This window comes from Eubalaena glacialis, chromosome 8 (genome assembly GCF_028564815.1).
Source record: "Eubalaena glacialis isolate mEubGla1 chromosome 8, mEubGla1.1.hap2.+ XY, whole genome shotgun sequence".
Taxonomy (NCBI): Eukaryota; Metazoa; Chordata; class Mammalia; order Artiodactyla; family Balaenidae; genus Eubalaena; species Eubalaena glacialis.
The window spans coordinates 81,823,158-81,837,242 of record NC_083723.1 but is presented as its reverse complement, the minus strand read 5'-3'; the positions used below and the strand labels follow the sequence as shown (position 1 = coordinate 81,837,242).

Genomic DNA, 14,085 nt, shown 5'->3' with positions numbered 1-14,085 from the left:
ACTTTTCTTCAACATCCAAGTAAGCAGATAAGATACACTCTCCCACCGACAGCACAAAAGATGAGGTCCTTTTCCCTCACTTTTATTACAGCACAAGTTCGCTTCGAAATTGACTCAATCTTAGGGATTGACATGTACACACTGCTGTATTTAAAGTAGATAACCAACAAGGCCCTATGTATAGCATAGGGAACTCTACTCGATATTCTGTAATAAGCTAAATGGTAAAAGAATCTGAAAAATAGATACATGTATATGTATAACGGAATCACTTTGCTGTACACCTGAAACTAACACAACATTGTTAATCAACTATACTCCAATATAAAATAAAAATTAAAAAAAAAAAAAAGAAATTGGGGCTTCCCTGGTGGCGCAGTGGTTAAGAATCTGCCTGCCAATGCAGGGGACACGGGTTTGGAGCTCTGCTCTGGGAAGATCCCGCATGCAGCAGAGCAACTAAGCCCATGCGCCACAACTACTGAGCCTGCACTCTAGAGCCCGTGTGCCGCAACTACTGAAGCCTGCACACCTAGAGCCCGTGCTCCGCAACAAGAGAAGCCACTGCAAGCCTGCGCACCACAACGAAGAGTAGCCCCTGCTCGCCGCAACTAGAGAAAGCTGCGCGCAGCAACAAAGACCCAACACAGCCAAAAATAAATAAATTTATAAAAAAAGAAATCGACTCAATCTTTCTTCAAAAATGATTACTTTAAAAGAGTAATATTCATCTTACTCTGTCCATAAAGTCAGTCTTCTTTCTGATGATTTTGAAAAGCTCTCTTTTGATTCACTATATAGGTTTATAATTAACTCTCAGAAGACAAACTTATTTCAAGTTACACCTCCTTTGGGTGCACATGCACACACAGAGTACTAACTACAAATAAAACACAAAGATTTCTTAAATACAGAGTTCAATCACAGAAGTCTAAAATGAAAACTGAACTTTATATGATGCAAAACATGCTATGATCCAGTAAAGTTTAAAGACCAAGAAAATCAAGAGTAAAAATTTGCTATCAATATTTATTTCACTTTTGTTTGTTCTGAAATACTGTAGAAGATGAGGAACAAGGAAATAGAGACTCTATGCTTGCAACATGTATATTATGTTCATAAGACCATACATCAAATTACTAGGTCCATGAACTAAACAATGAAGCCCATGAAAGAGGGGTAAGTATATGAAGCAGGCAGTCTCTGACTTAAGGGCTATCTATCTACGAACACTCATTGTGTCATTCTGAACTTTTTTCCCATTCTGCCAAAAATACCACCTGCAAATACATAACCACTCACATCACTCTGAATCATTCCCTGCCATGATTGCTTTGGGCCTCCTACCTGAACTTCTGCTGAGCCAGTTGCCTAAATCCTGAGAGCTTCCACCTGGCGAGTCAATTTTCTTCTTCAGTTGCCAGGACTTGGGTATTTGAATATATTACAGACTAAAAAACAATAAGAAAGCTTCTGTGGGCTAGCCTGGTAAGTCAAACCAACATTCAGAATATCATCTCTGTGAATATGAATTTGAAACTCCGAATCACCAAGTTATATTCAAATTTCTGGAATTCATCCTATTCAGGAGTTTGACTATAAATAATATCCAGCCTGAAAAATAAGCCCAACTATTCTCCTTGCTAACTGTGAATGTCTGTAGACAGTTCAATTAATATACATTTAACAAATTTAAAAATTATAGATCTAGCTACTTTAGGAAAGGCTGCAAAAGGTTTTAGTTAATAAGCACTACACTGAATAAAATTCTTGTTTGAGTATTAACACAATTTAGAGACCCAATCTCTCTAATGCATCTCTCTCTACAAAATCAACTTTTAGGAATTAAAATATGAAGCTGTGAGGAGTCCAGCTGACTAAAAAGATTCCATTTCAGGATTCTCCAACTCACCTTGCTCTAAACTTCATAATAATCCTAGATTATTGCTTAGGTGTTAAAGGGGCTGGTTCTCACACAGGCTCATATCCTTGACAGATCAGATTTTGGTGACTGAAGGGTAGCAGAATATGCTACCCTAAAATATGCTTCTTTGGCATAAGGATTATTTTTTAAATGGCTGAGAAATAGCAGACTCAAGAGAAGCTCTGAAAGTAGAAGTTACCCTTCAGTAAGGGAAATTTACATTTTTAAAAAACTCTTTATTTTATATTGGAGCATAGTTGATTAACCATGTCATGATAGTTTCAGGTGTACAGCAAAGTGATTCAGTTATACATATACATGTGTCTATTTTTTTCCCATTTAGGTTGTTACATAATATTGAACAGAAGAACTCTCCATTTGCAAGGGTGTCTTCCTTCTCTCTACCAGGAAGACAAGGAGGGCTGCTCTAAATCACAAAGTTTACTCCAAGAGAATCTTCTCAGTGGAGCAGGCACTAACCTATATCCCTGTAACAGACCTCTTGTTTGTCATGATTTTCCTGGTGACCCCCCACAACTGGCCTCCCCACCCTCACTTTCTTCTTTGTCTTTAGCTGAAGATGCTATTTAAGCCCACACTCTAAACCACCTTGGAGATCAGCTCATTTTTCCCCTGGGTACCTCCTATGTACACCAGGAGGTACACTTGTTAATAAACTTGTATTTGTTTTCCTCTTGTTAATCTGTCTTTTATTACAGGGATCTCAGCCAAGAACTCAGAAGGGTAAAGGGATTATTTTTCCTCCCCTATAGGGCTCTGCCTTCAAAACCTTAGAATTCTCCTAGCCTGTGATGGGAAAGTACATTACCAATCTGCCACCTCTATCTAACCTAAACCCGTCAATCACAGCTCCTCCTTCTTTTAACTCACAGTTGGCCACTGTCCACATTTAAAAAATTCAAGAATCATATATGTTTATAAAGAAGCTGTTTTTGCTTCTTGTTGTGAATGTTTATAGACGTTAATCTATAGGTAACAAATTTAAAAATTTCAGGTCTAACTACCTTAAAGTAGGTAGCCATTCTTAAAAATGGCTGCAACTTTATTTACTTTTTGCATTAAGTTTACTAACTTCTAAATTGGAATACTGTCAAATATTTAAAACCTGAATTCTTGGAGCACAGTATCCCCAAGCAGAAGGTTACATATTGCTTTTTAAGCCACCAAACAAGTGATCTAGTAGAAAACTTTAATGACTTGAGCACAGTTAAATCAGGAAATTAAAAACTGCCAAATATCAACACATAAAAAGACTATACCCAAATACACTACACAAAAAGTAAATAAACAGAATACTAAGATTATATGCAAATATATTATATGGTAAAAGGAAATACACTTGGCTTTTAAAATTCAAGGCCAGAGTCTTAAGATTTAAGGATATTTATTTTAAAAACACTTGTAATAAACATAATAATTATGGAGGGTAATGATAAGATAATAGAGTAAGTATAAGAAACAAGCCCAATCAATTTTACCTCAAATTTTGAACCTGAATAAAAATGTCTTTTCTTAAGTAACTAAATCTCAATTAGATTATGAAAAGTAGCCAATTCAATTTCCTAATGCAGAAAGGTTTATATATAATAACAGGTACATTTACTATTCAAAGGGAATGCTAAAAGCTACTTTTACTTATACACTGGAAAATGGGAAAAAGTGCTCAATTATTACTATAATAGTGTGGCTGAAGCACTACCTTATCAAGACAGAGATTCCTAAATCATTTTGCAAAAAAGCTACTCAAAATAACGTGTTCACTTCAGTGTTAAATTTTACCCCGACAAGATTTCTGTAATCTGAGGAGAAATCTCAGATTATTGACTAAGTGTTACTACATTGATTAACCTTTGGTTGATCCTAGGCTGTAGGATCCATCTGTTTTATTCATTGCTATATTCCAAGTTCCTAACACTATATACCTCATACCTGACAGGTACTCAAAAAACATTTGCTGATCAAGAAGTCAATCTTTCAATTGGCTTCATTGTTTACTGGTACTCTTCTTACTCATTCTATTTCAAACCAAATTTTACATTTGAAAAATCTAAAATTTCTCCACGGATTTTGAAGTTTGTCTTTTTATCTATAAAATTCTGAAAAAAGCTCTCATTTTTCCTTTATTTCATTCTATTCATCTAAAGTCACGAATGAACTATTCCTTTTTTTTTTTTTTAAGTCTGTTTCAAAATGTACCAGGACTACATTGAAAATCTCTCCTACGGTTTTGAGTATCTGGAGACTGTGGTCAGGTAAGAATGGCACAGCCAAAGCACCACACCTAATTAGGAAACCAGTTAGCTCAGGGCTCATAGATAGTCCTTCCCGGCCTTTTAACTTTTACCTGAAACATGAAATTCATGAAATCTAAGATAATTCTAATTTAAAGTATTATTTTAAAGCACTGGACTTACCATTATAGGTTATTCTTGGCTTTGTCAAACACATCACAAGATGCAAATCCATTTCATCTGAGGGTACAAATTTTGAGCATACAGGACACTTAAATCCTGAAAAGTAAAAGAAATCCATGTTACTTCACTATTTTGAATATCCAACTATGCTTTTTAAGAAAGCAGGGAAGAAGAAGAATTTCAAACTTCAATATTACACTTACACTAATACACTACCTATGTGCAACTTAAGTTGGGAAAACAGTTTGTGACTATAATATCTGACTTAAATCAGTTTATAAACAGCATCCGATTGCAAATAAAACAAGCTTAAATGAGGAGAATTTAGTTCACTACAAAACTCTCACACCCTTTTCTAATGTATGGGTCCAATCATTCTGGTTTCTAATTTTTTACATTAATCTGAACTTATGATTTCATTATAATAGTTGTGTATTCTGACCATCCTTGCGGAAAGTACCTTTCCCAGCTTGGTTATAGTACACTTTGAGTCGCAAGGTTTTATAGCTAGGTAGTACCTTAGAAACTATTCTACTCCACTGACCTTTTAAAAATTTATCTGATGAAGAAAGTGAAGCCTTTCACAGAACAGCAAAATCAGGTCTAGAATCTATCCTGACTCCTAGTATAGTGGTCTTACGGCCATACCATGCTACTAAAGTCACAATGCAAACAGAAAATAGCACCAAACAGCAGATTTCTCAGTCAATTTTGACACAAATATTAGCTAGTTTCCTATAATATTCAATCTGTACTAAGAATTTGCCTGAAGTACTCTATTAAAAGTAAACTGGTAGACTGAAGGAGGAAATGTTATGCATTCAGCTATATCCTGCTCCCTCACTTACCAAGGGTAACTGTCCATCCATGGTTCCTTGCTGCTTCCCTGCTGACCTACTGCTCCCTTCTCCAACATCCCCAACCTGCTTGAGCAGTGAACTGATCCAAGAAAGTCCATTTATGGTTTGGTTAGGAACAACAAACCAGGGTGGCACAAAAAGATGGTCTGGGCCAATTTGTTTTTATTGGAAATATGACTTAAGAACAGCAAGAGAGTACATTGGTCAGCTGTAGACAGCTGAAGCAGAAAGGTCACATGTAGGTAAAGGTAAGAGAGACTGGGGTGGGGTGTCTATTCTGTAGGCTGAATTTGTAAGAGAACAGAAACTATCAGTAAGCACAGGAAAATGGTTCACATGGAGATCTTAGAGCAGATGTGCAGAGAGGAGCAAAGTGCTGTGAAAGACAACAACTAATAAGAAGGGTGGTGAAAAAAAAAAAAACAACCAAAAAAAAAAAAACCAGTCCCTAAAGCTGCCTCAGATTCTGGTAGCTCTACTTCTAGTACATGTGTGTTCTTACAGACACTCTCCTACCTTTGTAGTGACATGAAACTCACTGCAACCCAACATGTCAGACTAGAGTCATACCTCGTGCAAAGCTTTACTGAATACGAAAAGGTTTTGGCATGGGTACTTAATCCAGTTATTCGACTTCTTAAATGAAATACATGTTTTTGAGCACTGTTTTTCACACTGTATTAAATACATTTTAAAAGAAAGGAAAAAAGGTATGTTTACTTCCCACTTCTTCAAAACCACTAAAATGAAAAAGAAGAAAAAGCAAAGGGGATTAATCTAAAATTAAACTACAAAATAGCTATAATCCCCAAACACAGACTATAGCAATACTGCAAAATATGGATCAAATGGGGAGAAGACAAAGAAACTCTCAAGCAGCATTCCTATTTCCAGGACCAATAACAATCTTTTGCTTAAAACTGTAAAAATTTTCTTCCCTTGAAGTTACACAGGACTTAAAAAAAAAAAAAAAAAAAAAAGGTAACCAATTTTCCAACTGCTGATCAAAATCATCTGAGTACTGGCACATAAACTCTAAATTATCAAACAAAAGTGCAATACCATGAACCACTGAGAGCCATCCAACTGCCCACAAAGTACAGCCTAAGGAGAGAAACTGTATGTATAAAGAACCACTGCATTTCTAATTAAATACAATAAATTGATGTGTTTCTTTCTCCTTACGCCTAAAACCTACTAAAAGTGAGAATAAATATAACAAGATAAAGAACTTGAAAGGAGACAGCAGCAGATGAGAACAGATGAAGGAATTAACAGGACTGAGAAAACACATCCTAAGTGTCTGCAGAAGTAAGCCAATTCTCACTACATAATTCTCGAAGGACTCAGGAATCTATACCTCCAATAACTTCCCAAGACAATGGTGAGGCATGAGGTTAAAATCTAGACTGACTGAAAGACTTAATAAAAAAGATCCCCAAGTCTCCAACCCATGACATATAGCCAAGCAACTACAGTTCCCCAAATAGAGCAGGAGAATGAAGGTCTACTACAGGAAAATAAAGACCCAAAATAGATTGGCTTGAGGACACCAGGCACAGCAAGGGGAAGGGAAAAAAACAAGGGAATAAATAAATATCTATGTATGGAAAAGGGCCCTTCCCAACAATCTCCTTTTCTCTATCTCTACCAAGAAATTGGTAGAGTCTTCTCTTAAATCAAAAGTTCCACAGAATGAAACAGCAAGAGATCCTTATCTGTTGACAAGTCTTAGTCTTACATATAAAGCTTCCAAATAGCTTTTCAGGGCTTCTCTCATAAACATAATGCAATAAAAGAAAAAAATTTGCACATGAAAACACAGCAGAAACAAATTCAAAAGACTAATGAAAATATTTACAACTCTTATCACAAAAGGACAATATCCTTAATATACAAAGAACTCTTAAGAAAATGAGGAAAACCAAACACCTGTTAGAAAAATGGGCAAATGTTTTAAACAGACATCTCAACAAAAAGAAAGATATGCAGCTAACCCTTAAACACATGAAAAACTGCACAGTGTCATAATGAAAGAAGCACTTTCCTCTCAAGTTCTTCTGTTTATTTCTTTACTCTCATTTTAGTGTGTTGAGGAGGGAGGAAAGAAACACATGTGTTTAATTCACTCTTTTTAACTAAAAATCCAGGTGGTTCTTTGTACATACTGTTTTCTCTCCTTGGGCTTTACTTTATCTCTACATTAAGATATCATTACTCATCCCAGATTGGCAAGAACTCAAAAGTTTGACAACACATGGTTGGTGAGGCTGTGGAGAAACAGGTACTTTCATATGTTGCTAGTAGGAGTGCAAAATTGTACAACCTCTACAGAGGGTAATTTCACAACATCTAACTAGATTACATGTGTATTTACCTTCTGATCCTGCAATCCCACTTCTAGGATCTCTCCTTGAAGGTATGCCCCCAACAATACCAGAAAACACATGCACAGATAGAGGATTATGGGAAGATGGCAAAGTAGGAAGCACTGAGGGAATCTACCTTCCCACCTAGACAAAAATTGAATGGGCGGAATTTGTTTGAAGGAACTATTTTGGAAGTCTGGAATCTGTTGAAGGCTTGCAACTTCCAAGGGAAGGAAGCCTTGGACAATACATTGCAGTTAATTTCAGCTCTTAGTACAGAGGCAGTTATCCTTCCCCCCATCCCAGCCACATGGCAGGCAGTGGTGCACTTGTTCCTGGAGCACCTTGCACACAGATTATAGGAGTGAGGGTAGGCAAAAAGGACCCTGTGCTCCAAATGCTGGGAATCTGTGCTCTGATTGCTGATTGCTGCTTCTGATCCAGGAGGTACAGACAAAGAAAAAGACAGTCACTGTTGTTGGACCTCCCTCTATTGTTGTAAGCCCCTTCCCCTCTAGCTGAAGAGACTTCAAGGGGATTTAAAGGGATTGTGCCTCTCTGCCCCTCTTCATTTTTCTCTTTTTCCCCTTTGGAGAGCCAGACATTAAAGACTAGCACATTTCAAAACAACTGGTTATATGAGGAAAATTAGAAAGTGACTACGCAGATTCAGGAAAGAGTCTGAAAAGACCTGAGAAGTTTATACCTCAGGCTGATGATCCTTAGCACAGAGACAGCCTACAACACCCAAAAAAACAATAATAAAAAAACAGCAGACCCCAGGGAAGGGGCAGAATCTGATTTCCAGAGTTACATTATTAGATTTAAATATCCAGTTTTCAGAAAAAAACAAAAAATAAGGCATACAAATGAACAAGAAAGTACGGCCCATTCAAAGAAAAAAAAATCAGAAACTGTCCATGAAAAAGAACTGATGGCAGATATACTAGAAAAAGACTTTAAAATGCCTGTCTTAGAGATGCTCAAAGAACTAAACAAAGGTGTGGAGAAACTCAAGAAAATGATGTATGAACAAAATATCAATAGATAGAAAACTTAAATAGAAACAAAGAAGAAATTCTAGAGCTGAAAAGTATAATAACTGAAATGAAAAACTCACTAGAGGGATTCAAAGGCAGATTTGAACAAGGCGAAGAAAGAATCAGTGAACGTTAAGATAGGACGATAGAAGTTATCATGTCTGAGGAACAGAAAGAAAAAAGTTTGAAAAAAGTGAACAAAGTCTAAGAGAGACCTCTGGGACACCATCAAGCAGACCAAAATATGCATTTGGGAGTCTCAGAAGGAGAACAGAGAAGACAGTAGAGAAAATATTTGAATAATAGCTGAAAACTTCCCAAATTTGATGAAAGACATGAATATAAACATCTGAGAAGCTCAACAACCTCCATGTAAGATGAGGCCACATCAGGATACATTATAATCAAACTTTCAAAAGACAAACAGAAAATATTGAAAACAGCAAGAGAGAAGTGAGTCATTACATACAAGGGATCCTCAATAAGATTACAAGCAGATTTCTCATGATACACTTTGGACTCCAGAAGGCAGTTGGCGGATATATTTAAAAGTGCTCAAAGGAAAAAACCGTCAACTAAGAATCTTATATCCAGCAAAACTTCTTCGAAAGTGAGGGAGAAATTATGAAATTCCCAGATAAACAAAAGCTGAGGGAGTTTGTTAACACTAGCCCTGCCCTACAAGATATGTTCAATGGAGTCCTACAAGGTGAAATGAAAGGATACTAGATAATAACTCAAAGCCATATGGAGAAATAAAGATCTCTGTAAAGGTCTTCAGGTCAAGAGAAACTGTTTACAAGGTGCTGTACTGGAGGAACTGCACCTAAGAAGCTTCAACCATATCTGGACCTGACTTAGGTAACAAGATCCTGGACTTCAAATTGATCCCTTAATGGGATGAGACTGTCTGGGTCTTAGGAACAAAGTGAGTACGCTTTACATGTGGAAGGGATGTGAGTTATGGTTGCTAGAAACCTCACTAGCAACCTACCTATATAGAAAAAATATATACATACACACACACACACACACACACACACACAAACATTTAGCTCAGTCCACTAAAAGAGCCTAGAAGCAATGACACTTCAGTAGCAAAAAGGATCCACCCCCAGATCTTGGGTTCTAAATATCATTCCCCCTACAAAAAGCTATCCAGAGATAGCTGCTGTCAATTTCATGTATCCTGTTCCTCCCATTAAGGAGTCTAATTCTCCTCCCCTTGAATCTGGGTCAGCCTTAATAACTTGCTTGATCAATGGAATGCATAACTGATACTCTGGGATTTCTGAGATAAATCTTAAGATGGCTTGCAGCTCCCATTTGGGCCTTTTGGGATGCTCACTTTGGGGACATTCCCTCTCAAACCCAGCTGACATGCTCTGGGAAGTCCCAGGCACACAGAGAGGTCATGGGTAGGCATTCCAGCTGACAGCCCAAGCTGAACTCTGAGCTAACAACCAATATCATTAAGTTCCAGGCATACTGAGTGAGCTACCTTGAATGTTGAGTTACTCTGACTTTCAGATGACTCCAATCCCAACTTCCAACTGCAACTGCCTGAGAGATCCCAAGTGGGAAGCCCATCTACTGGTCCTACCTTACTCACAGAACCTCAAGACATAATACATTTATGTTTTAATTAAAACACACACACACACACACACACACACACACACACAGTAATTTACTGTGGCACTCTTTGAAATAGCATAATACTGGAAACACATAAGAGATTCGGTGAATAAACAATTATGCATCTATGTAACGGAGTTACTACACAACTATAAAAAAGAAGTGAGAACAGTCTCTATAAACTGGTATGAAGAGATACCCAGACTATATTAAGCGGAAAAAACGTGAAAAAGCAGGCATATGTTATGCTTGCTACTAGGCAAGAAAGAAGAGTATCTAAGAATACATGTGTATGTGTATACTTGCAAAAAGAAAAACAAGGAAGGATAAATTTCAAATTAAGGTTTACAGGGGGCTTCCCTGGTGGCGCAGTGGTTGGCAGTGGGAATCCGCCTGCCAATGCAGGGGACACGGGTTCAAGCCCTGGTCTGGGAAGATCCCATATGCCACGGAGCACCTAAGCCCGTGTGCCACAACTACTGAGCCTGCGCTCTAGAGCCCACGAGCCACAACTACTGAGCCCATGCGCCTAGAGCCCGTGCTCTGCAACAAGAGAAGCCACCACAATGAGAAGCCCTCGCACCGCAATGAAGAGTAGCCCTCGCTCGCCACAATCAGAGAAAAGCCTGTGCGCAGCAACGAAGACCCAACGCAGCCAAAAACAATAAATAAATAAAATAAATAAATTTAAAAAAACAAACAAACGAAAAAGGTTTACATACATGTTACCTACAGGTGGTAAATGAGAATGTAGTGAAAGAAAAACTTAAAGAAGGTACTCCTGAGTCCATCTTTTAATAAAGTTTTTAAAAAAATATTTATTTATTTATTTGGCTGCACCAAGTAATAAAGTTTTTGACTTTTGAACAATGTTAATAATATATGTAGTCAAAAATTAAAAATAAAAAAGGATGAGGAAAGTCCCTATTAAAAGTAAATATAAATGGAAACAAATGAACTTAACTATACATCGAATAGATAAAAAGAAAAATATATACATACACACACACACACACACACACACAAACTTATTTAGCTCAGTCCACTAAAAGAACCTAGAAGCAATGACACTTCAGTAGCAAAAAGGATCCACCCCCCAGATCTTGGGTTCTAAATATCATTCCCCCCACAAAAAGGAACCAGGGATCCTTGAAAAAATGGCTGGTTCTAAGTCTGTGGCAGGGAGTAAAAGGTGAGCCTTGAATATCTTGTTGTGCCAGATTAAGGAAGTGCTCAAAAACTGATATGGACACACAAAAAGGCACAGAAGTCAGTTTCAAAGGGCTTCTCCCTGTCAAATCTGGACAATCTAAACATCAAAATGGATAACATAATAAATTAAATATTTTAAATTTAATAAGAATGCGAAAGTACAAATGGATAATTACACATTCTGAAATATCAACCCCAAATCACTTAATTAACAAAGATTAAAAGGTACTTTTAAAATGGAGAAACTAGCTGACATTACCTTAAACAAATGTCTAAACTTAGTATCACCAACAAAAGGGCAAGCTGACTATCTGTGCTCCCTGATATGACACACTGAGAACATGATACTTAAGTATATTACTGCCAAATATAAGTTGAACCTAAGTATGAGGAAATTTAGAAAAAACCTCCAACATATAAGATGTACACCAAAACAAATTAATAGAAAAGGGAAACTATGATAAAACAGTCAATGCAGAAAACAAAAAAACTTCAACACTGCTGACACCCCAAAAATCTTATAACTAATTAAAAGATTTCTATTTATTTTTGTTTCTATTTATTTAATTTTGTTTCTATATATTTGTTTTGGTGTCCACCTTATATGTCGGAGGTTTTTTCCAAATTGCCTCAATTGTCCCAATAATTCAAGATGATACTACATCCATGAAATAAGAACAGGAGGCTATAAAACTAGGAACAGAGAAGCAAACAAAAGCTCTGGAAAATTAAACTTTTGGTAGAAATTAAGAATTCGAATAGGTGGTTAAAGTATTAACTTTGAGGTAATAATGATGCCAAACGATAATAACAATTAACATTTACTATGTACCAGGAAATTATCTAAGCACTTTGGATGAATTAACTTATTTATCCTCACATCCTTTGAGTTAGGCACTGCTATTCAATATTAACCCTATTTTACAGATAAGAAAGAGAAAGGGTAATTAACTTATATAAGATCACACAGTTAGAAATTGGCAATGCGGAATTCAATCAGGCCTTCTAGATCCAGAGCCTAATTCTTAGCCTAATCCATTACTCATCTTTTTTAATCTCCCAGGAAGTAAAACCAAAAGTCAAACAGGAGAGTAAATAATAAAATAAGAAGATCAATCCAGGTGGTCTAACATCTAATCAGCTAGAAACAGAATTGAAAAAAGAGGAAGAAACTATCAGACATAATTTCCCAAACTGAAGCTCATGAGCATACAGATTGAAAGAATGTACCCATACAACAACTGAAAATAAAGAGCCATACCAAAGTACATTACCAGGAAATAACAGAGCATTAGGGAATAAAGAACAAAATCTAAAAGTTTTCAAAAAGAAAAAAGATCAATGTAAAGTATCTAAAACAGTTTCCCAGACTTTTATAATGTCTTTCAAGATAGTAATATTTTTGGAGAGTCTAGTCCAATTGTTTTTCAAAATCAGAATGGCATTAAGTGTTCTCAACAGCAACACTTGAAAGAAGATGTGAAGCAATAACTTCAGAATTCTAAAAAAACTATTTCACTTAGACTATATATACAAACTATTACATATTCACACTTGATTGATAAAAACATATTTTCCTGATTAAAAAAGCATCAAAAACTTTCCTTCCCATGTGTACTCTTGAGAAATTTCTAAGAACATGTGATCCACTAAAACAAGGGAGCAAACACAGCAGAGGAAAACAAGACAAAGACACCAAGATCAAGGAAACAAGATCTCTCATAGGAGAAAGGTGAAGGAAAGTCCTTGGATAGTTGTATAGCAGGTCTGGAAGGTTATTAGTCCAGATTGTAAGGAGAGTAGACTGCTCAACAAGGGCGAGAAGGCAGAGGAGAGGAGGACAGAGAAGGGGAAAGGAGGGGAAGGGAGGGGAAGGGAGGGGAAGGGAGGGGAAGGGAGGGGAAGGGAGGGGAAGGGAGGGGAAGGGAGGGGAAGGGAGGAGAGGGAAATGCGCGGGAGGAGGGGATGGGGGAGGAGTAGGGAGTGAACTGATAAGGTTTCTTGATGTGTTTAATCATGTGGAAAACAGTACTGTACTTAGTTTTATAATTCTTTGGGCAAGTTTGGGAAAAACTGATAGGAACTTAGAAAATTAAGTAAGCAAATAGATGAGGCAATTATTAACTATGAGACAAACACATAAAAGGAAATGTAATCCATAGTCATAAACAATGAGCATCAATTTAAGCAAACTGTCATTTAAAACGACATTCAAAAGGTGGAAGGATAAAAATAAAGCCAGGTGAGGTATGTAAATCCTCATCTTCCATAATAGGCAGTTAATAGTTAGCATCTAAAGTAAATTAAAAACAGGAATATAGGCACATTATTTATAAATAGTAATATTCAGTAAATATAAATAGTAATATTTATAACCAACCAAAGTAAATGTTATAACCAACACCTACAAGTGTTGAAAATAGGTGTCCCCAGAAATTAAAAACTCGGAGTTGGGGAAGGTTGATGCAAGAGAACGATGATTTTTATTATAAGACTATTTTATATTTTCAAAATATATACATATATTACATTAGTTTACTTTTTTAAACTATTTTAAAGGAAGAAAAGCATAGAACATATTAGCCAAGTGAAAATGTTTCTGTAGGA

General features: G+C 36.5%; 1 protein-coding gene across 2 annotated transcripts in view; it reads right to left on the bottom strand.

Annotated features, from left to right (window-relative positions):
• ZNRF2 (zinc and ring finger 2) overlaps nucleotides 1-14,085 on the bottom strand; it is an 88,249-nt gene that overhangs the window by 30,811 nt on the left and 43,353 nt on the right. For both annotated transcript variants that reach the window (XM_061198646.1, XM_061198647.1), the window contains exon 2: nucleotides 4,360-4,455. In XM_061198646.1, the coding sequence (XP_061054629.1) occupies nucleotides 4,360-4,455 (96 nt within the window). The remainder of the gene's footprint in view (nucleotides 1-4,359; nucleotides 4,456-14,085) is intronic.